The sequence below is a fragment of the Schistocerca nitens genome, chromosome 5 (genome assembly GCF_023898315.1).
Source record: "Schistocerca nitens isolate TAMUIC-IGC-003100 chromosome 5, iqSchNite1.1, whole genome shotgun sequence".
Lineage (NCBI taxonomy): Eukaryota > Metazoa > Arthropoda > Insecta > Orthoptera > Acrididae > Schistocerca > Schistocerca nitens.
In genome coordinates, this window is record NC_064618.1 from 480112632 (window position 1) to 480137078 (window position 24447).

The 24447-nt window shown below is 42.3% G+C and overlaps 1 protein-coding gene across 3 annotated transcripts in view; it reads left to right on the forward strand.

The window, feature by feature from the left end:
- The window catches only part of LOC126259388 (neuroparsin-A-like), a 244252-nt gene that overhangs the window by 208374 nt on the left and 11431 nt on the right, over window positions 1–24447 (forward strand). For all 3 annotated transcript variants that reach the window (XM_049956144.1, XM_049956146.1, XM_049956145.1), the window contains exon 4: window positions 2315–2429. In XM_049956144.1, coding sequence (XP_049812101.1) covers window positions 2315–2429 — 115 coding nt within the window. The remainder of the gene's footprint in view (window positions 1–2314; window positions 2430–24447) is intronic.

A 24447-nucleotide genomic window follows, 5' to 3' on the forward strand; every position in this document is an offset into this window, starting at 1 on the left:
TCAGTTTCAGTGTTAGGAAACCCAAGTTGAAACGCTAGTTTTCTCGAAACAACATTTTTCACGTTGGGGGGGGGGGGGGGGGGGGAAGCTATAACTCATGAAATATACATGCATTTACATTATTGCTATAAGGTAACTTGTGAGTCGACGTTTTTTGTATTGTAGTACGAAGTTTTTTCGCGATATATTTTTATTTCGATTTTTGGTGCACGTTTTTATAACGAATTTTTTGTCGAAAAAAATTGATTGTTAGTTCAGAGTACCACCATTTTGTTAAAAACCATTCTTTAAAATGTCCATACGTACTACATTTTTGAAGTTTTGTTCTAGTTTGAAAATTGTGACGTACAGAGCTCCCACCAACCGCGCTCGCATTCCGCGAAGGCCTTTCGTCGATGTCGTTTAGTGTCTTCTTGGTGCAAGGTTTTTAGTAAAAAAAATGCGTAATACGATCTTAAGGGTGTGCAATAGAGGTATAAAGTCAGTTTTGTAATTTTTTTGTTACTTTATTGAAAAATCATGAAAGTCGGTTCGAAAGTCGAGCCTCACCCTGGTCTAGTCCCTTAAAAACGCCACCCACTGGGCCACTGCCTGGGGTTTGGGAACTGTCAGTATATATCCCGAAATACCCCTGGAAAATGTCAGCAATACGTATTTTCAGAATGAGATTTTCTCTCTGCAGCGGAGTGTGCGCTGATATGAAACTTCCTGGGAGATTAAAACTGTGTGCCGGACTGAGACGCAAACTCGGGATGTTTGCCTTTTGCGGGCAAGTGCTGCCAGGAAGTTTCAATGCGTATTTTTACTGTTGTGGTACGGCAAATGTTGCTGTTCGCCCTAGAAGAAAAATAAGTAAAAACCTGAATTGTTGATAATTTCCCGGTATATTTCCAAGAATTGGGTGTAGAGAGAGCCGGTGGAGCAATAATTACACCCCTATCATGAACAACGCGTACAAGCAATGGAGAACACAGAAAGCAGTTTTGTCGAGGATTATATAATAACGTAAACGATGATACTGGAAGACCATACTTTGAACAGCTCCCAAAGCTTGAGTTGTTGGTATAAGATGTGTGTTGTGTAGCTCATTAAAAAACTAAATATTCATTACTATCATCAGTCCTCGGTTTAGGATTCTCTGCTCTATGCATAATTTTGATCATATAGGTTTGGGACATCTTGTACGATACAAGATACTAGCATTGGAATTCATGAGGGACGTTCAATAAGTAATGCAACACAGTTTTTTCTCGACCATTACCGGTTGTAAAACGCGGAAATTTGATGCGGGACGTCGTGGAATAATACCGCTCCAACATCTGTAGTTTCATAAAGTTCTGATAGGTGGCAGTGCTATACGTAGCCTTCAAAATGGCGTCTGCTAAGTAGATGCACTCCAAGGAGAGAGATGTCACTGAGTTTCTTTTGGCGAAAAACCAGAGCATCGATGATTTTCAAAGGTGACTGCAGAATGTCTGCTATTTCTGTTCCACAAATGACGTCTTACAATTACTTCAGTCGATAACAACATAGCAGCTGATGAATATACGGGCACTTTTGAAAACTGTATATACTTTAGAAAGTGTGAAAGACAAAAGTTTGATTTTTAGTTCGAAGATTAGTTTAATGCAGCTTTGCGTAATATTGTATTCTGTGCAAACAACTTCATCTCTGCATAACTACTACAACCTATATCCATTTGAACCTGCTTATATGTTCAAGCCATTGTCTCTCTCTGAAATTTACAGCACCTCCGCAAACAGACAGCCAACCCTGCCACCCCCCCCCCCCCACCCACCCACACACACACACGCTTCCTTTCATTTCCAAAGTGACGATTCCTTGCTGTCTCACACTGTGTCCTGTCAACCGATAACCGATCTCTTAGCTCCAGTCAAGATGTGCGACAACTTTATTTTTTCTCCAATTCGATTCAGTACCTCACTCATTAGTTATTCGAGATAGCCACCTAAGTTTTTCAACATTCTTCTGTAGCGCTGCATTTTGAAAGCGTCCATGATCCGCTTTTGTAAATTGCTTATTGTCCACTTTTCACTTCCGTACTAGGCTACCTTCATAAAAGATTTCCTAACATGCTATGGCCAGTCTGCATTTTATATCCTCTGTATTTTCGCCATCAACGTTATTTTGCTGCACAAAATGCAGAACTGATCAACTACTTTTAATGTTCTATTTTTTTTAAAAACTAATTCCTTCAGTATCACCTGATTTAAGTCGACTACATTCCATTACTCTTGTTTTGTTGGTATTCATGTTATAACGAGGATATTTCACAAATTTTTCTTTCTGTCAGAGCGGAAGCCAACCCAATATCCCGGTCTTGCGAAGGGGATAACTGTGTCGTCGATCTGACACATTGCGCATACGGTGAAGTGAAGGACTTCTTCGGACGCAGAGTCTGCGCCAAGGTATGTATGGCTTGATAGTCTAGTTGTTATCTCAAGTGTCAAATTCTCTGTGCTGAGTTTTCATGTAGATCGTAGTCCATGCAGGTAACGGAAATAGCCCTATATGGCTGGCACATTTTTCATTTACATCTGCAAAATCATTCACCATGGCAGGGCTTAAAATGCCTCTTTTTGCTTTCAAGATATCGTGACAGTAGTTATTAGACATATATTTCAGGCGCTTTCTTTATTTCAGGATCAGCTGAGGTTACGAGGAGTTCCATCACTATAATTTTAATTATTGTCACATTAATCATCTGCCTTTCTACTTATTTTTCAGAGCTGGTGCTACTAGGTGTGTGAAGACTAAGCAGTATCATTTATTTTCTTTGCAGTTAGTAAGGTGTACGTGCTATTAGGACCTTGGAAACATTTTTCGTAAATAACATTGTATGTCACCTTCGCACTCTCTTTGTGTTTTCGCAGGTGAATTGCATGCAGTTTAAGGTGAACTTCTGAACAAGGCGGAAGGTACACAGCAGCTAGCATAAGATCACTAATAAAAATTTATTATTTTTTATTTGGCATGATTTAATTCAGCAACAGCCTAAACGATAAATTCTAAAAGCTTGCCATTCCTTGCAGAAAAAATAGTCACAGTTCATTAAGAGATTTCGTTGGGGCGGGTGGGGGTGGCGGTATGCTAGGGGGTGGGGTGGGAGGACATCATTGTATCCTTAATTGTATTTTACCACGCAGGTGATTACTGTGTCTCGACAATATCCAAAGCTTGAAATTTAGGAGGGCTCGAAAGACAATTTATTTCACTTCTGTTCTCAACAAAGTAACGTTTGTCAGTCGTTCATGCGGGCAAATTTTCGACTTGGAAGATACAGGGCACGATTCCTATGTTATAGATAGAACATAGTAGCCTAAAATGATTCTTTGCACCACACTATGACTTGAGAATGACCGTAGAACCCCCTGTAGCCTACAGTATGTCAGCCTGAATCATTAAACGGCATCCCATATTTCGTGATTCGCGTTATACGATAAGAGAGTGTGTTTTTCTCCATACATAAATACAGCTCATGGAAGTGAACAATGCATAGTTTACCTGCCTCAGCATTGTTCATGGTTCCAAAGAGCAGTATCCCAAGTTTAGTTGTCATTAGACTCAGTGAGGCTCCGGGCTTTTCTTTCCCATAATCTTGACGCAGTCCAAGTAACTTTCCCTGTTACCGCCTTCGCCTGTACTGTTTTCAAACCAGACGATGCCGAGCTTAGTGTCTGATCAACAGTCGCTGAAGCTATACGGATGCTATTTCTCTAAAATTATTCCTCTTGTTATATTGACATAGGTTACTAGAGGTTTTACAGTAACAGCTCTGCTACGAGTAATTCATACTTGCAGCTGCCATCTCACTTTATTCGTTGAAACTATGCTCTCTAGGCAAAAACTGAATTCAGCATGAACTTTACTTTTACTTACACTACCACACTAATTTTTACATGAAATCAGTACAGTGCTCCGGGGGGGGGGGGGGGGGTATGTGAACTGCAGATATTCGTAACAGGTTTGTGACATTTGTCACGGGTACGCCAACTATGCAGTTGGTGACAATTTGCCTTCGTTGTGATTCAAGTAACCCCTACATGATAGTAATTTGCAGTCATATTTGTAGCTTAGAATGTTAGTGAAGGGGCTGTAGTACATGAATTAAGTGAATGAGGAAGTAACTGCGGTGCAGAACAGTCAGAAAACTTTACTTTGTTGCTTTTACATTATCAAAACTGTGTTATGTACAACTGAAGTTTGATTTACGTATTTCATTTTTAGTTGCGGATGATCAGTGAACCATTGAGTCTGAGCGGATAGCAGTTACATTGCAGAGCAGCGGATAAATGTTCTAATGGTGTTGCAGGGGCCCGGAGACCACTGCAATGTTTTTGCATCGTGCGGAATCGGCATGGACTGCCAGGGCGGAAAATGTTCCGGTTGCTCTTTGAAGACTGTAGAATGCTATTTCGAGAGTTTTCCCTTGTCAGAAGAGGAATGATGCTGGCATAATAAGGGGACGTCTGAATATTTGCTCAGACGTCCCTACTTTCAACTGACACATACTCGTCTAGTTCTTTTGAAGAAACTTGCATCGTCTTTATATTGTTATCATAATACTATGGAGGGCCTTACGTGCGTTAATATAGACACAAATGAATAATTTTCTCTCTTCTTGTTCTGTCTCTCTATATTTAGTTTCTTTCACAATAAACTTAATGGCAGCAATCTTGTTATTTCTATTGTTTTATTTTTCTCCTATTCCTTTTTCCGTCTTCTTTCGACACTTCCTTTCGACTGCCAGCAGTCTACATCTTGTAGCAGCTGTCTCCTCTTGTACTGTTGTTTACTGAACTAACTCATTCTATGCGGCTTCCATGACGATGCACCTCCTTCTGGTGTCTTGAATTTTCGAGCAAACATATTTTAATGGTCTCATGTCTCTCCTAGTAAGTTTACTTTTTCTTACATTTTGTGCTTAGGTATTGCGTGAAATCTCAACTATCCTGGTCGCCGCAAGTAGCGTAACAAAAATTCGATTATCACTCGGCAGACAGTGACGCGGCGAACGTTGGAGCTAATAAAAGTTACGAGGTGTCGGCAGTTACTCTATTAAAGTGGTGAACAGCTGGTTAAAAACAGGATTCTAATTACAGAAATACCGAAAGAGAGAAAACTGTAAGACAAGCAACAGTCAAACATTGTGTTTAATGACTCGGTCTGAAGGCTTCAAGCGATGAGAGCCAAGTGGCTGTCCGCGTTGGCTTCTTCTGAATAGTTTTTGTGTGTCCATCCTTCTGACTGGAGATTTGAGGCACTTCGCCCGCTCACTTATGTGGTAAAATGGAACACCTTCTGCTCTCCCTACGAAGTTATTTATTATATGGTTGCCAGATTCGGTGCTTCAGTATACCATCTTCATGCCCTAACTGACGCTGAGAGGGTTATCTCCTATCGTATACACGATTCCATCAGTGGCCAAAATCTATGAACTGGTTTTCGCAGACTGCCTGTAACAACGATGTTGTGTCTCCGACCATCACCCACCAACTCCAGTGTCGTAGCTGATGGTTGGTCACACAACATCGTTCCTACAGGTAGTGTGCGAAAGCCAGTTCATAGATGACACAGATGGAATTGTGTATACGATTGGAGTTAGCCCCCTCAGCGCCAGTTAAGTCCTGAAGATGGTATACTGAAGCACCGAAACTGGCAGCTATATAATAAATAATATCGTAAGGACGCCTGTAGGTGTTCCATTTTATTGCGTCTTCTGAATAGGTTCAACCTATATGGCCTTAGGGTGCAGTATTTCACCCGAAGGTATTGCCTGCTATTTCAGGTGACGGTCCTATCTCCAAATAACAGTACGTTACTGAGAGCACTATTTACGCGCAGAACTCCTTCAGAGGGCGCCCATTGTACCCTCTGCTTGTGGCCCGACGTATTCAGCTCGCAAAAAGGAATATATTCCCGTTGATCGTATTTGCTGTACTAAACCCGCCAGGATAGTCGAGAGCGCTAACGCGCTGCTTCCTGGACTTGGGTAGGCGCGCCGGCCCCGGATCGATCCGCCCGGCGGATTAATGACGGGGGCCGGTGTGCCGGCCAGCCTGGATGTGGTTTTTAGGCGGTTTTCCACATCCCGCTAGGTGAACATCGGGCTGGTCCCCACGTTCCGCTTCAGTTACACTACTCGCCGACATCTGAACACGTTCGCACTATTCCACGAATTACACTAGGTGCAGACAGCTGGGGTACACTAATTGCGACCCGGGGGGGACGGGGTGGCGGCAGGAAGGGCATCTGGCCACCCCTTCATACTAACCTTGCCAATTCCGTTCCTAACAATGCCGACCCTGCGTCAGTGCGGGACACGGCACCAGTGAAAGAAAGAAAGATCGTCTTTGCTGTACTCGTACCTTCGACAACTTTGGAGACGCCATGAATTTTATTTCTGCTCGTTTCACTTGCAGCAATTTAAACTGTCCTTTTATGTTCCTGCAGGAGCACACACATGGAAAGCGCCACATATTTGGAAGCAAAGAGCCAAAAGGTCATACTTGTATTCGTAAGAAAGACCAAGAATGTGTTGAAAAGGCTAAGACGAAAGAAATAGCATTTAGCTCGACGTGAATCTAGTTTCTTTGAGTATATAATCCACGTCTGCATCCACTACGCTACAGCGAAGACTTGTGATTTTCGTTTTTTGTATTGGCTATCACAGTAGCTCTTGAGTGCTTATATCGTTGATGCGTCATTAACTGACATTTAATTTTTGTGATAAATCTTCAACGTGCCGTTGCCTTCAGAGTGCATAACACTAGACGCTGGATCCTTTGAAGCAGCACACTGCTATGACACGCAAGTCAATATGGCATATCCAAAGTTGTTGAAGATAGTAGTACATCAAGGACCAACAGCAAAAATATACCCTTCTTTGTGAGAGGAATGCATCAGACAACAATGTGCACCAATTGTGTCTACTTGTCAGCCGCAGTATCTCAGACTGCAGCCTGGCGGGGAATCCAAATCACTGTGTGATGTAAAAACATCTGCCTACTGCTCTGGGATGGAATACGGTATCCCTAACAGGTTTGTGATCTTTATTGTGTGTACCACAACTATACAGGTACTGACAATATGCCTTCATTGTTGAGACCGAGATGATATTAGACATGCTGATGAATCAGAACAAGAAGAATATAAACAAACACCACTGAAGTATAGATATATCAGGCAACACTACTTGGTCCCTTTTCCCTCATACAGGAAGTGAGCTGTGTAGCTGAAGTAACATCTAAATATTTTTGTATTACTTAGGAACGACCAGGAAACCTGCGAACCTGAGAAAATGGCGCCACCTTGCAGAACAGAGGTTAAATATTCTACTGGTGTTTCAGGGACCAGGAGAGAGATGCAGCGATTATGAGGGATGCGGGGGCGGTTTGAAGTGTGCACAAAAGTTATGCGTCGGCTGCTCCCTGGCAACTCTCCAGTGCTTCAGTATCGTTAGTCTTCCCCTGTCAGAAGAGGAATGAATGTGTCATATAGTAACGAGACGAATACATATTTATCTAAGATATATCTCCATTTAAGTGAGACAGCTTCCACACTCGACATACGGCTCTGTGAACTCGACCAGTTTATTGAAGAAACATGACTCACTTTTATGTTGTCATCACAATACTTACATGTATTGATATAGACACAAGTGAGTAAATTTCTCTCTTCTTATTCTGTCTCTTTGTTCTTTTCTTTCACAATAAATACATTATCAGTATACTTGTTATTTTCTATTGTTTTTATTTTTTTCTCCTATTCCTTTTTCCTTATTCTTGTCACACTGTCTTTCAGTTAACGACATTCTACATTTTGCTGCAAGCTTTTCCTTTACGTTACTGAACTAATTCGCTCTCTGCTCTTTACAAGTCTGCGGAAACACTCTCAAGAATTTCTTGTCACTTCTCTTTCATGAATTAATACTAATAAACGGCTTTTATCGCACATCTGCCTGTTTCCAGGAGAAGCAGACTGATGATAGAGACTTCCAGATCTGTAATGGAACTTTCTGTGAACTAAACTTTCTGCCAATTCAGTTGCCTCCTTACCGAAAAAAAGCGAAGTAATCAAACCGGTTTTGCAATAGAGCACTGAACATCAGGCAGTGAGTTCCTGTTGCTAACATTTGGACAAATTTTCTTAAAGAGTTAACTCTGGATCTAAATAGTTTACAATTGAAAGGAAACAGCCCTCGGTCATTATTTTTAACGAATTAACCGGGTTTCAACACTGCTAGGAGTGTCTTCCTCAGAATTAAAATCAAAGAATGGTCTGTAACAAGGTCACAGAATTATGACTAAAAACGTATGATGCAGAGTATAAGTGCAGAATCATCGTGAAAGACTGGCGGTACTTATATGTAATGTATAAAATAATAAATATGCTAAAAGGGCATTAGTCACAAAGATATTTAAGATAAAAAATTGTGATGGCAAGCCACTAAGGGCTGCTCGTTACTTACGCGGTTGCAGTCCGTTTGCGACCTTTGATTTAAATTCTGAGGAAGTCACTCCTAGCAGTGTTGAAACCCGGTTAATTCGTTAGAAATAGTGACCGAGGGCTGTTCTCTCTCAATTGTAACTATTCACGGTCTCTGAACGTGCAGCCATGTCTTTATATTTGCTTACAGGTAACATAGGGCCAAAGGCGTTACGAAACACAAGAAGAAATTTTGACTATAAACGGAACAAAACAAATCTGTAACTTCTGTAAACACGTAGAGTCACTCGGGAGATTGGAAAAACAACGAAGGTCTCAGTGAATTCTGTAATGGTTTTTCACTGGTAACACAGAGAGAAATTGACCGTCGAAGAACATGCTGCTCACAGCTGGTTACTGGATTCGGTAAAATGGCTGACGCCGATGGGCAAACAATCAGCGGTGCTCTTGCTCAAACGAACTCCGCGATATTTGGCTGGTGTTCTTTTGGGAAAGCTAGAGAGCTGGATTCTCGCTCCTTTTGAATTTGAGACCAGTGTCGTAATCGTCTCGACCTGTGGTAAGTACGCCAGACTCATGATAGATGTCGATGCATTTCGAAGAAAATAACAGATATAGGGCACACACTTTGTGAAAAGAGGTTCAGTTTCCACTCCGGATGTCTGGAGAATATGCAGTGCGCTAAAATTAAAACGGGAAACATTCCGTGGGTGGACGGGGTGGAAGCGACGATTCATCGTCGTACTCACAGAACCAGTCATGGAGGATGCGAGCTGTGTGGTCTGCGGCCGTGTCCGCTTGCAACACAGCGTCACCATTGGAGAACAAACATTGTACCGTGGGATGGACCTGTTCGTCCTCAATGATCGCATGATTCTTGGCAGGAATGCGACCTTGCAGGGTAGTCATGGGACCAATGGAAAATCACCATATTATCGCCCAAATCATCACCGAACCCCCGACACGTTTCACTCTTGGGACGTAAACTCGTCCAGAAGTTAGAAATTGTGTGCAACAAGACCCACCGTACTAAATGACATTCTCCCACTGCTCCTTAGTCGAGGTTTTTATGGCTTCGGCACAACGTTTTCCTGTTTCGAGTGGCCGGCCGCTGCAGCCGAGCGGTTCTAGGCGCTTCAGTGTGGAATCGCGCGACCGCTACTGTCACAGGTTCGAATCATACCTCGGGCATGGATGTGTTTGATGTCCTTAGGTTAGTTAGGTTTAAGTAGTTCTAAGTTCTAGGGGACTGATGACCACAGATGTTAAGTCCCATAGTGCCCAGAGCCATTTGAACCAACCTGTTTCGAGTATTTACATGACTGCTGAGTGGTTTTGGACTTCCACCTCGCCCTGCAATTCCCTGCTTCGTGTTGTCTCGGTGCTGACAGTGTCCTAGAGTGCGGCCTTTAGTTCGGTTGGTTTGTTGGTTGGTTCATTCGGGGGAGGGGAACAAACAGGGAGGTCATCGGTCCCATTGACTTAGGAAACGATGGGGAAGGAAATCGGCCGTGTCCCTTCAAAGGAACCATCCCGGCATTCGCCTGAAGCGATTTAGGGAAATCGTGGGAAACCTAAATCAGGATGGCCGGACGCGGGTTTCAACCATCGTCCTCCCGAAAGCCAGTCCAATGTGCTGATCACTGCGCCACCTCGCTCGGTATTTAGTTCGGCAGTGACTTTTACAGCTGTCCTCTTCTTATTTTTCGTTCACAGTTCTCTCCAATGACCATCTGTCACGATCGGTCAACACATACTCCTGTCGGCGTTGTGACTTACCAGATGATGTTTCTTTGATTTTCCTTGGTGCATATGATACCACTTGCAACGCCAGACACTTCTGCTCTCTTGGTTACGGAAGCACCCACCATACGTTCAACAATTCAGAGTGTTTCAAATAGGATTTACAACTTTAAAAATCCATAAAAATTTATTGAAGGAAGGTGTACAGCTGGGCTTAGTGTTATTCTGTAGGGAAACACATCAAGTTTTTTTTTTACCTTAAACTAAATGTTGTATCTCGCTTCCGTTTGTTATCCTGCATGCATCCCATCGGAAGTCAGTTTCTTCCCCAAACTCGCTATAGCACTGCAGGTGGAACTTGTTCAGTGGTGGCGTAAATTCTTGCTCTAAGTCCAGGCAGAGAAGCCGACACAAGAGGTACAAACACGATATCGTTGATGAATCCCCATAAAAAAATCGAGTGGTGTCAGATCTCGGGAATGTGGGGGCCATGCACTTGGCGCATCACGGGCAATCCATTGACCTGGAAAGTGGTCACTGAGAAAATCCTGGACGTCAGCCAGGTAATTGGGTGGTGCATCATCTTGCATGAAGTAAACATTTCGTTCTTGTTCATCTTCATTGTTGGTTCTATGTCGAAAAAAAGAGGCCGTACACTTTGTTTTTGCTCAATGGACGAAAAAAGTTCAGTTTTGGGCTACCATGAACATTTTGCAATGTTTGATGTGGATTTTCACTGCTCCAAATCCTACAGTTATGTGTGTTCTTCAAATCATTCTTCAAACCAAAATACACAGCTAGAACGCTCAGATCCAGTGACACAATTAACACTTGCAACGTAGCTGGCTTGGTTAGCATCTGCATTCATGTTCAGCATGTATTTCCCAAAGTGTTTCCACATTTTTGCCCAACAGCTGTAGTTGTTTAGATAGAAGTTTTGCAATAGTGTGGCTAAAACTTTTTACGAAGACGTGCGTGCTAATGGCGCCAAGGAATCTGAAGCTGATTGCAGAACGATTTTACTGCTGCCGACATATATTTAGCTTAAGAGCCACGATGATAATATACTAGAAATTAAGGGTCATGTGGAGGTATGTAGGCAGAAATTAAGGGTCATATGGAGGTATGTAGGCAGTCGCTGTATTTTCGAATGGAACAGGAAAGGAAGTGACTAGCGCAACCTCCACTACGCACCGTACGGTGGTTTCAGGAATATGTATGTAGATGAAGACAGCGGGTGGGGAGAAACTGAAAACTGTAGAAAGTTATAAGTGCCTGGGTAGTGTGATAGAGGAAAATGGCAAGAATCACCAAGAGATAAGTAAACGTGCAAGGCAAGGCGACTGCTTTGCGGGAACTGGGAGAAAATGATTGGGAACAAAGAAGACCCTCAGAGAAAAAAGGAGGTGATACACCGAACATATTGTATACGAGCTCTTTCGTACGCTGCAGAAACATGGGTTATGAATGAGAGGAGAAAAGGTAAAGGAGTGTAAAGCAGTTTTTGAGGAGTCAGATAGACATAACAAAACTGGAAAGAATGAGAAATTGGAAGGGTTGGAGTGATAACATTTGAGGATTCTCTACGATAGAAGATTGAAGGTAAAAGGTAAAATGATATCAGCATTTGAAGATTAACTCAGTGAAGATGGGTGGCAAGGACAAGTGGCTGGAAGGAGTGGAAAAAAACTGGAAAAAAGGAGCAGATTTAATCAGAGTAGCGACTGAGAGATGCTGTGAATACCGGAGGAAATGGAGAGATTGCTCTTCAAAGCAGACCCTGATAGTGAAGGAAGCCGTGCAAGATGATGATGACTGGTGCGTTATCATATTAATTTGGGATTTTATACAAAGCACACAGTGTATAGAAGTCTTACCTCGCTACACTCTTGATGAGAGTATCCGTTATCACTGTAGGAGGCATGACCCATTATTAAGGAATACAAGGAACCAGTCAGCGATTGCATGAAGTAGAAAAGCGGCAGCATACTTGTATGAAGAAATTCGTTTCTTGAAGATACAGTTTATTGTTTCGTTTCACCGATCGAAATGCCCAACTCATTGCCACATTAGAGTCGTATTCGGGTGTCGCGAAAGTCAAATTCCCATGCGTCCATCAAGAGTTAAGTTTTCTGTGGTACCTGTAAACTATTTCAGATAAATTCCGTGGTAGTTCCATTGATGAGTCGATTTTCCCCATCCACATGCAACCGAGCAATAGCTTCCTCTCTGATCACAACGCCATTGATGGTAACTTAAACAGTAACCTACCGTATTTTTCTTTCATTTCAACACTTTTTTCCCTTTTTTAACATGATGAGTGGATCTATTAATTCAGATCTGTTGATCTCTGCAAGTTGTAACATCCCTATTTGTCCGCCGGTAAATATGGTGTGGATTACATACTGTTCAAAGTATAAACAGTACATTCTAAAGCTTCTAAAGTAGATCTAATGCACTTTGGACAGCAGGTTAACCATTTCTGCTCTTCAAAAATACTATTATTAATATTCGACTTCCACAATTTTACCCTTGTACAGAGACTTTGTTCCATGGCTTATCAGATATTGAAATACGTGGCAAAAATATCGTTAGAGGAACTACTACCAGTTTATAGCGAAGGCGATATCATGACACTTACTACCAAGTAAGTATGTAGGATCAAAATTTATAGAGTGAAGGCAAGCAAGTGAACACATGAAAACTAAATGGATGCCAGGCCTCAAATTATCAGAAATGATCACGAATAGATGAGCAGTTGGCCCGTATGTTCGCTTTATCGCTCTAGAGAAATCCTTTTGATTTTTAACAGTAGAGTCAATTAAAAGAATTAGTCTGTGCAAATGACACGGAGACATTTCCAACGTTACCTGAACCTTGTGTGCAGTTTGGAGATATTTAAAAGCGTAACGCAATTTATGTCCTCATGAGTTAATGTGTGACTCTGTGCAGAGGTAAGAGGCTAATTTGGTCGTTTGAGTTTGAGTTCACGACTTGTGGAAGAGTCCCATTAGGCGACGATTGCAAACAGAAAATATGCAACCTTACAGTATTGTATCAGTAACAACTCCAGATGAATCGTTTCCCGACATTTGTTCCTTTATTTTCGTCTAAGGAAACCGATCCTGAAATTTGTCCAATTTTGTAAAATTTTTGTTTAACTACAATGCTATAAATTCCTCGGAGAAACTTATATGATCATGTTGTATGTATGCGTCGTGTTTCGCCTCTGTGTCTGCCGTATAATTATCAGAGTTTATTTTGCGATAACGTACTAGGTTCATGACTACCTACGAAGCTGCTGTTAATTCACAGAAAATTAGTGGCACAAACTTCGTGTCTGCAGCTCGTAGCACGAAATCCTACTTCACTCGTTCGATAGCACAAGATGTGTACATCTCTCGACAAAGTCGCTAGGGATTTGTCCTGTCTGTCTTGACACTAATTAAGCCTGTAGCATTTGCACAATGAGGGGTAGCGTGCTGGGGTGGAATAGAACAAGCAACAGGAAAAAATTGGGAATATAGCACAGCAGCGAAACTCACTGTCACTATAAAAGACTTAGTCACCCTTGCATGGAATGTTTGTGAGCAAAATTATTGATCACTGTTCTTTTTCTGTGTAGAAACTTAGATGCCCTTTGTTGATGAGTCTCTCTTAAGGAATTAATAGGTGACTCGCATGTTACATAACAGTGCTGTACGTTTTTCAATTAGCGCCCCTACAACACTAGTGTTCCTACAACATTAAACTACCAGTATGAGGTTGTTTGGCTTTATCAGCATCAGTTTTTTTTTTTCATGACATACAGATTTCGTATCTGGTTTTATTATTTTCAGTTTCTGAAGAAAATTAAGGATACCCTCAATCTGAAGATTGGTTTTAACACCGTAGTGTTTCACTAAGCTTAGGTGAATTGGAGATGATAGGTCCTTTCAGTCTTCTGCAATTTGCACTGACTTACTCGGCGAGTTATAGAGAGACGTACTGCTTCACGTCTTCTCCGAACCAGGACACAACGTAACATTTTCAACATTACTAAAACATTTCCGCATGTGAAATAAGTGATAAGTGAGGCGAAAAATATTTTGGGCATATTATACACTTTTTAAAGGGTTGGTATTTACTTTCCTATTCTTACACGTCTACGCGTAAGCCACTTCCCAGGTCTTGATTTTAGAAACATGTGAAACAGCTCTTATTTGAACAAGTGTATTTAGTTACAGGAATACATATAAATGCGAGCTGTAAGGAATGAATAGTAATGAATGTTAACATAACTTCATACTTAATTATCAATTGTCCATTTATGTCTGCAATGAAGCATTTGGTAGAAGAGGCCTTCCAGGATATTTAAGAATCTGAACACCGTAGTTCGGAGTGTACTGAATAACAGAAGAGTTAACAGAGTATCAGAGGTTTCAAGAGGTCTATCATGTAGATCCTCCTTTGAAACCAGCTATATGGAAGCTCTATGCCTAAATATTGGGACATTGCTCGGAGAAAACGAGTCGTACTTGTGAGGTTTGTCAACGGAGACTACACTATTAGAACACCCTCCTTAAAAGCAACGAAAGAAAATTCTATTTTCCATCCTGGGTGTTATAAAATCACTGCTATGTAACCAGGTGAGCATTTCCAATACATACTCCTATATTCGTCAGTTCGTACCGTCACCCTTTACTGATGTATACGTATCTTCGTCTGTCATTTTAATACGTAACAGTCGTAGTAAACACGAGGGAGAACAACGTGCCATACTTGTCAAAGCTTCAAAGTAACGTTTCTGTTGCAGTGGCAGACGTACACAAACTTAAAACACGTAATATATCGAACAGAACATTATTCTACCCGGGTTCATTTGACACCGTCCACTTTACAGTAAGCTGTTCAGAGATATACTGGAAAACTGTCTCCAGTGCTCAGCTGCTCGCAACTATCGATATGTGCTGGAATCACAGTGCATTACTGTGTCTTTTGTCGATGTGATTAAAATTATCATCGTACATGTATTCCACCTTGTACTCTCTAAAACGGTCATGCTTGCGTCAAGTCAAAATTAAAAAATAAACATTTTCACTTAATGAGATGTAAAATTTCCACAAACTTGACGCGGTTTTAACTGTCATGTGTTAAAACACATGTAATTTAAGACTGTCTGGGAGCTTATTTGCACCCTATAAACCACTTTATTTCATCGAATACTCGGCCAAATTTCCGTAAAAATTTCATGTTACTTAATACTGTTTTTGGGGTTCTGTCTCAATCGATACTAGCAGAACCCTTACAGGATCACTTTTTTTCTCCTTTCGTCTGTCTGTCCGTCCGACTGTTAATAACCATTTTCCTCAGGAACAAGCAGCCGTATCAAGTCCAAGTTAATGTCACACATTAAAGTCTACAGTCCTTTGATGATGTAAGGAACGGAAGCTTCTGAGTCAAAGCTATAAAAAGATACGGCCATTTATTGATACTCGGAAACTCATCAAAACCTGTAGGGTACTTTCGATTGACCTGGAATCATGAAATTTGGGTAGAAGCAAGATTTCACAGTGCAACTAAAGCGAAAAATCCAAAAATTGTAAATTTTTATTGTAATACAAAAATTGTTATTTGTTACCTGTATGTCCGTCCGTTTATCTGTTAAGACCCTATTTTTTCATGAACGGGTTGAGGTATCACATAGAAATTCAGGTCACATATTAAGGTCTATATTCCCTTGACGATGTAACAAATATAAGCTTCTACGTGAATGTAAACAAAAGATACTTTCATTTCTGTCACGTATTTTGATACTCGGAGACTCACTCATCAAAAACTGCAGGCGAGTCGTTCACCTATAATAATGAAATTTGGCAACAAGCGGAGTTACGCAGTGAAAGTAAAGAAAATAACACGTAAATTTCTAATTTTAATTACACAACACGAAAAAAATTTTTTTTTGTATTTTGTTGTCTGACTCTGTCCGTCTGTTAAAACCCGTTTTCCTCAGGAACGGCTAAGTGAATCAAGTTTAAATATGTGTCACGATCATCAAATTTGGCAAGAAGTGAGGTTTCGCAGTACAACTAAAGGAAAAATCCGAAAATTGTTAATTTGTAATTACACTCATGGAAATGGAAAAAAGAACACATTGACACCAGTGTGTCAGACCCACCATACTTGCTCCGGACACTGCGAGAGGGCTGTACAAGCAATGATCACACGCACGGCACAGCGGACACACCAGGAACCGCGGTGTTGGCCGTCGAATGGCGCTAGCTGCGCAGCATTTGTGCACCGCCGCCGTCAGTGTCAGCCAGTTTGCCGTGACATACGGAGCTCCATCGCAGTCTTTAACACTGGTAGCATGCCGCGACAGCGTGGACGTGAACCGTATGTGCAGTTGACGGACTTTGAGCGAGGGCGTATAGTGGGCATGCGGGAGGCCGGGTGGACGTACCGCCGAATTGCTCAACACGTGGGGCGTGAGGTCTCCACAGTACATCGATGTTGTCGCCAGTGGTCGGCGGAAGGTGCACGTGCCCGTCGACCTGGGACCGGACCGCAGCGACGCACGGATGCACGCCAAGACCGTAGGATCCTACGCAGTGCCGTAGGGGACCGCACCGCCACTTCCCAGCAAATTAGGGACACTGTTGCTCCTGGGGTATCGGCGAGGACCATTCGCAACCGTCTCCATGAAGCTGGGCTACGGTCCCGCACACCGTTAGGCCGTCTTCCGCTCACGCCCCAACATCGTGCAGCCCGCCTCCAGTGGTGTCGCGACAGGCGTGAATGGAGGGACGAATGGAGACGTGTCGTCTTCAGCGATGAGAGTCGCTTCTGCCTTGGTGCCAATGATGGTCGTATGCGTGTTTGGCGCCGTGCAGGTGAGCGCCACAATCAGGACTGCATACGACCGAGGCACACAGGGCCAACACCCGGCATCATGGTGTGGGGAGCGATCTCCTACACTGGCCGTACACCACTGGTGATCGTCGAGGGGACACTGAATAGTGCACGGTACATCCAAACCGTCATCGAATCCATCGTTCTTCCATTCCTAGACCGGCAAGGGAACTTGCTGTTCCAACAGGACAATGCACGTCCGCATGTATCCCGTGCCACCCAACGTGCTCTAGAAGGTGTAAGTCAACTACCCTGGCCAGCAAGATCTCCGGATCTGTCCCCCATTGAGCATGTTTGGGACTGGATGAAGCGTCGTCTCACGCGGTCTTCACGTCCAGCACGAACGCTGGTCCAACTGAGGCGCCAGGTGGAAATGGCATGGCAAGCCGTTCTACAGGACTACATCCAGCATCTCTACGATCGTCTCCATGGGAGAATAGCAGCCTGCATTGCTGCGAAAGGTGGATATACACTATACTAGTGCCGACATTGTGCATGCTCTGTTGCCTGTGTCTATGTGCCTGTGGTTCTGTCAGTGTGATCATGTGATGTATCTGACCCCAGGAATGTGTCAATAAAGTTTCCCCTTCCTGGGACAATGAATTCACGGTGTTCTTATTTCAATTTCCAGGAGTGTATATCGCACGGAAATAAGATTTTTTGTCATTTGTTATTCGACTGCCTGCTAAGACCCCATTGTCTCAGGAAAGGGTAGATGTACATCTTGCCCGTATCGATATCGATAAAGGGAAGAAATCGAGATACTTTAGACACATGAACTATCTATGTATATTCCATTTTGTGTGTGTGTGTAACTGCCCTACTCTCTTTTAGCATGCGTTAAATTTCCATTTGCTCGCATGCACTCATAACTCTTCTTTTCTTGGTTGTATGTGATATTTGTAAGGCTTTGGTGACCTCTTCTTCTTCTTTTACATATTTGAGAGCTGAATACCGTATACTTTTCTACGGTGTAAACAAACACCAATAAAAATGTTGACTCAGTTAACTACCATGAGAATGCACTAGAGAAATTACGTAAGAGTAATAGAAAAAGATAAAAAAAAAAAAACACTGAGCTTTGTAGGGACGCGGTGTCCAGTTGTGAAAATTTTACACTTTCCATGGCTTTACAAAACCTTGTTGAAAGGAAAGAAAAGACGATTATTTGAGTCCTCACACTGGCATTCGAGTCGTAGAAATATCTTGTTGACACAGACTTACAATGTTTCAGTCTGCCATAAAAAATCCATAATTACCGTATTGTTAATGCTCGTAGACTGAATAATTTTTTAGTCTTTGGTGTGAGACAATTACGCTTTCGCTCATGTTTGATACTTACCCTGCCCATTCCTATAGGACACTATGTATCAAGAGCGATGAAAACCAGGCGATTTTGATAAGCCCATGTACAATGCTATGTTATTGTATTCGATGAGGCGAGGAGGTTGGTTGAAATTCCATGCGGGCACATAGACTGTTTTCCTCGATTTCAATAAATAAGCTCGCCGTTGATTCTATTTGATCAAATTCTCATGAGTTTTTACTGTTCTTTCGAAGGGTATATATAAACTGCAGGATGGCTTCCCTTTCTTCGCACTAGAGTTCCCTAAGCGAAATTTTTCATTCATAGGATTCGAATCGGAAGCTGCTTCACCGCGACTGATGGAGCTCAGTCACAGAGTCGGGTACCTACTGGACTCATAAATTTATATATTCCTTCATGTTAGTCTGATGTCGATATTTGGGGAGGTATAAGTTAAAATGATATAATCTGATTGTAATAGAAAAACAGGTTTTACAGAAATGGCACGAATCATTTCCTTTGTGGGAAAAAATATTATGATAGGCTATGGACATTATGCTCACAGTGAGGCGTACTGAGGTGACAGAAGCCACGGGATACCTCTTAATATCGTGTCGAATCTCCTTTTGCCCGGCTTACTGCAGCAACTCGACGTGACATGAAGTCAACAGGTCATTGGAAGTCCCCTGCAGAAATATTGAACCATCCTGCCTTTATAGCCGTTCATAATTACGAAAGTATTGCTAGCGCACAATTTTGTACACGAACTGAACTATCGATTATGTCCCATAAATGTTCAATGGGATTTATATCGGGAGGTATGGGTCGCCAAATTATTCGCTCGAACTGTCCAGAATGTTCTTCAAACCAGTCGCGAATAATTCTGAGCCGGTGACATGGCACATTGTTAAAAAAAATTGAACCGTTGTTTGGAAACATGCAGTGCATGCATGGCTGGAAATGGTCTCCAAGTAGCCAAACGTAACCGTTTCTAGTCGATGGACAATGTCTTGAAAAGAGGATATAAGATGAACATCAAAAAAAGCAAAACGAGTATAATGGAATGTAGTCGAATTAAATCGGGTGATGCTGCCGGAATTAGATTAGGAAATGAGACACTTAAAGTAGTAAAGGAGTTTTGCTATTTGGGGGGCAAAATAACTGATGATGGTCGAATTAGAGAGGATATAAAATGTAAACTGGCAATGGCAAGGAAAGCGTTTCTGAAGAAGAAGAATTTGTTAACATCGAGTTTAGATTTAAATGTCAGGAAGTCGTTTCTGAAAGTATTTATATGGAGTGTAGCCATGTATGGAAGTGAAACATGGACGATAAATAGTTTAGACGAGAAGAGAATAGAAGCTTTCGAAATGTGGTGCTACAGAAGAATGCTGAAGATTAGATGGGTAGATCACATAACTAATGAGGAGGTATTGAATAGAATTGGAGAGAAGAGAAATTTGTGGCACAACTTGACTAGAAGAAGGGATCGGTTGTTAGGACATGTTCTGAGGCATCAAGGGATCACCAATTTAGTATTGGAGAGCAGCGTGGAGGGTAAAAATCGTAGAGGGAGACCAAGGGATGAGTACACTAAACAGATTCAGAAGGATGTAGGTTGCAGTAGGTACTGGGATATGAAGAAGCTTGCACAGGATAGAGTAGCACGGAGAGCTGCATCAGACCAGTCTCTGGACTGCAGACCACATCAACAACAGTCGATGATCGGTGCAGTGTGGCCAGAGGATCCGTTCCATTTCATGTAAACGCAGCCCACACCATTATGGAGCCACAGTGCCTTGTTGACAACTTGCGTCCACGGCTTCGTCGGGTCTGCTCCACATTCGAACCCTACCAACAGCTCTTACCAATTGAAATCTGGACTTATCCGAGTAGACCAAGGAGAGGCGCTGCAGGCGATGGTGAGCTGTTAGCAAAGGCACTCTTGTCAGTCGTCTGGCTTTTAACGCCAAATTTCGCCACACTGTCCTAACGTATACGTTCACCGTACGTCCCACATTGATTTCTGCGGTTACTTCACACAATAGTTATTGTCTGTTAGAACTGACGACTCTACGCAAACGCCGCTGTCCTCGGTCGTTAAGTGAAGGACGTCGGCCACTGTGTTTTCCATGGTGAGAGTTAATGCCTGAAATTTGGTATTCTCGGTACACTCTTGACACTGCAGATGGAATGTCCCATGCGCCTAATTCAAACCACCACCCCGCGTACAAAGTCTATTAATTCCAGTCGTGCTGCCGTAACCAAGTCGGACACCTTTTCGTAGTCGGCAGCTCGTGGTCGTGCGGTAGCGTTCTCGCTTCCCACGTCCGGGTTCCCGGGTTCGATTCCCGGCGTGGTCAGGGATCTTCTCTGCCTCGTGATGACTGGGTGTTGTGTGCTGTCCTTAGGTTAGTTAGGTTTAAGTAGTTCTAAGTTCTAGGGGACTGATGACAATAGATGTTAAGTCCCATAGTCCTCAGAGCCATTTGAACCATTTGAACCTTTTCGTATGAGTCACCTGGGTACAAACGACAACTCTGTCGAACCACTGCCCTTTTATACCTTGTGTACGCAATACCACCGTCATCTGTATATGTGCATATCGCTATCCCATGACTATATCACCTCACTGCAGTTGCTGACCCGTTTTTAAAACGAATTTGTAATTGCAGTGTTGCCATCACCACAGTTACTTAGCAGAATACGATGATGATTTAGTATTTGTACACAACCAGTTTCAGTCGAAGCAAAAAGCAATAATACAATGACCACAACAGAATGCCAAATTAGTGGAAACCACAGCACAGTGTAGTTCGCATGCAAACGTGTTTACTCGGGTTCGCAAGTAACTGTTAAAGTCCCAATACGGTAAACGTTTACAATTTGGCGTTTAAATGTTTTGTAGTGATTATCGCTCTGTCGTTGCTCTAAGACGAATGTGTTGAGAGGTTCTCAAAAGCCGACAGAATGTTAGCAGTGCCCTGTACCGATGACGAGACCCCTCAACTTGAATCGCGAACAAATGCACCTCATACGAAATTTGAACTTGTTATCTTACGACAGATGTGGCCTATTTTCCCAACGACGGCCTTTGCAGCTTTGCAACACTGAAAAGTGGTAGCTACTCTGACTTCGATTTTCAAGCGTGTTTTCGTGCTTGTCAGTGCTAGATTGCAATGTAATGCTTGAGGGTGCCTTATCTAAACACAGAGACAATGAACTTCTGCAGTTGTGTTGTTCACTAGATCCAGACTATTTCTTTTCCGTTCTGATGTTTTTTCCTGAAGTCTTCTGTCGCATTTGACATTGTAAAGATTACCGTTTCATTCATTGTTGACCATCTTTAAATCAGTTAAAACAAATAAGAACATAATAAGTTTGTTGGTACAGAACTGATGTGGAACACACACGATAAATGTAACATTTTATACGATGCCCACTTTACTTCCGGAGCAACTCAGCTCTTTCACGTGTGGTTCACAGCCTCCATGAGTCACTAGTGCGCAGGGGTTGGATAAAAATATAAACACGCCGCGAGACATACATGCTTGTACTTAAATGCACGCCTGCAGATTGCGTTGTTGTGTTTGGCCGCGAACGACGCCCGTGCAGTGCCCTCAAAATGTTGCCAGGGTCAGTCGTGGCCAGAACTGTGTTCTGTGTAGTTGTAAGTGCATTATGTTGGAGTTAAGTGAAGTCGAAAGTAGGCCTATACTTAGTGCCTGTATAGTAGGTGCCTGGGTAATCAAGGTAGCCGAAGTGTTTGCTGTTTCAAGAGGCGCCCTATCGGAAATTTATGCCGCATGCAGGCAAAGCGGGAAAACATCATGAGCTAAGTCACGATGCGGATGAAGGGTTGTGTTGGGTGATCGTGACAGACGGTCATTGAAAAAGTCTGTAGCAAAAAATCTACACTGTTCTGTTTAGAAACTACGGTGGTATTGCCGTCTCTTACTTCCTATCCTCAAGACGCTTATGTGCTCTCATAGCGATTCATTTTGCTGTTTAATACTCCCTAACGTAACATTGTCCCCTGCTTCGCGAAACTGGCGAGTGAGATGTTTCATAGATATTGAAGTAGATAATATCCTATTTTCATTAGCTAGGAAAAGTGAGGGCTACATAATAGGGGAGGAGAAAATTTGTTAGGTACCTGCTTCGTCACTGTCATCAGTGATCTGATGATTTTACTCATCAACTTCCTTAATAAAGCCGCCGGAGTGGCCGTGCGGTTCTAGGAGCTACAGTCTGGAGCCGAGCGACTGCTACAGTCGCAGGTTCGAATCCTGCCTCGGGCATGGATGTGTGTGATGTCCTTAGGTTAGTTAGGTTTAATTAGTTCTAAGTTCTAGGCGACTGATGACCTCAGAAGTTAAGTCGCATAGTGCTCAGAGCCATTTGAACCATTTTTTTTCTTAATAAACATCTTTTTGTTTCATTTTCTAGAACACTTTACAAGAGACAGTAAACTGAGCGGGAGATTCAGTTCTGAATAGTTATCATGGAAGCTATCAGAAAATCGTAGCTTAATTTACAACTTGATCGGAACACAATATTGTGACTAAAATTTACAAACAGTACGTTTATATTTGCCTCTTTCTTACTCCTCGATATATATCGTCGTTACTTGGGATATGATGTTTGTATGACGCTCATTTTAATGTGTCATGAAGTAACAGAAGTATCAAAATTGTGCCTCTAATTGGTATAGGAAACGAAAGGATCGTGACAGATCTGAGAAAGTAAATGATCACAAAGTCAATACTTCGGCTTGATTCGGCTGTAGCTCCATAACTTTGTCCTGTCTGTTAAGCATCACGTGGAAGCTGAGTTAAAAAGAATAGGCACCTTGTCCATGGATTTTGGTAGCCCTCTCTTACTGTATGATACAGGCGTGACTTTATACAAAAGCCCTTTCCGGAGGCCCGTGTGTTCTTAGAAGAGGTATAGCGAGTTTCCATTTTAGTTGTCTGGATATGCATTTCCTCTGAATATTTTTCTCCGTTTATTTCAAAAGATTCTTTCGTGTCTAATTTAAATTCAGGCTATAACCAATGCCAAATCTGTATCTCTTCACACCAATACACTACAACTTCATTTATCTGTTTAGGAACTAGCAGATTATAAACAGTTTTCTATTAACAGTGATATATTAGAAACTAACGAGGGCATACAAAGACAAAAGTTCATATAGGGACGAAGTTTCAGTGTTTACAGATATTGATGTGTGTCACTGGACACAAAGGAAAACACAGTGGTCATTTTCCTGTGTGTTTTAGTTAACAGTTCGTCCCCATCCTAGGTAGCACGAAATCAGGTACTCTCAGTGAAAGATCATGCACTTAACACTGATAAAATGAAACTTCTGAAACTCTTCAAAAACTAACAGACTAACGGCGAGACACTTTTGATGGTACTTCCAACAGTTAAGCGACATGTCTGTCATTCGCAGAACGATTGTGTACGTCTGAGCAATAAAATTATTTGATATCTCTCAAAAGCATCGTAGCGGTCGCGCGGTTACAGACTGTAGCGCCTAGAACCGCTCGGCCACTCCGGCCGGCTATCAAGGACACATTCTTTCTGAGAAAACTTACTTCAAAAGGATTCTATATTAGGAAGTCTCAATCAAAATTTAAGTTTTTCATAGTTGCTGTATGTCACTTAAGGTGAATTCGGAATGTTTATTCTGATTTTTTCCATTGTACAGGGTGGTCAAAACAGTGTGAAAAGCTTTTAAGGGTGTTGCAGTGTAGGTTGTGTTGAGGAATAAATGTTAAGGAAAAAAACTGATACATTGCACCGCTTCCGAGCTAATTTGCATTGAAGGTAGCCAGTCAGGGCTGGTGCGAGCACATTCAAGCAGCCCACAAGATACAGTTCGTGTCAGTTGTTCTCATACCGTAGATGACAGCGCACGAGACCGCTCCGTCTTTGGCTCGAGTTCGATCCTTACTGCCGTCACAGGTCCAATTTTTGTCTCGATCTCTTATTCGGTTTTAGAAAACCAAACGATAAGCATGTTTAGCGACACC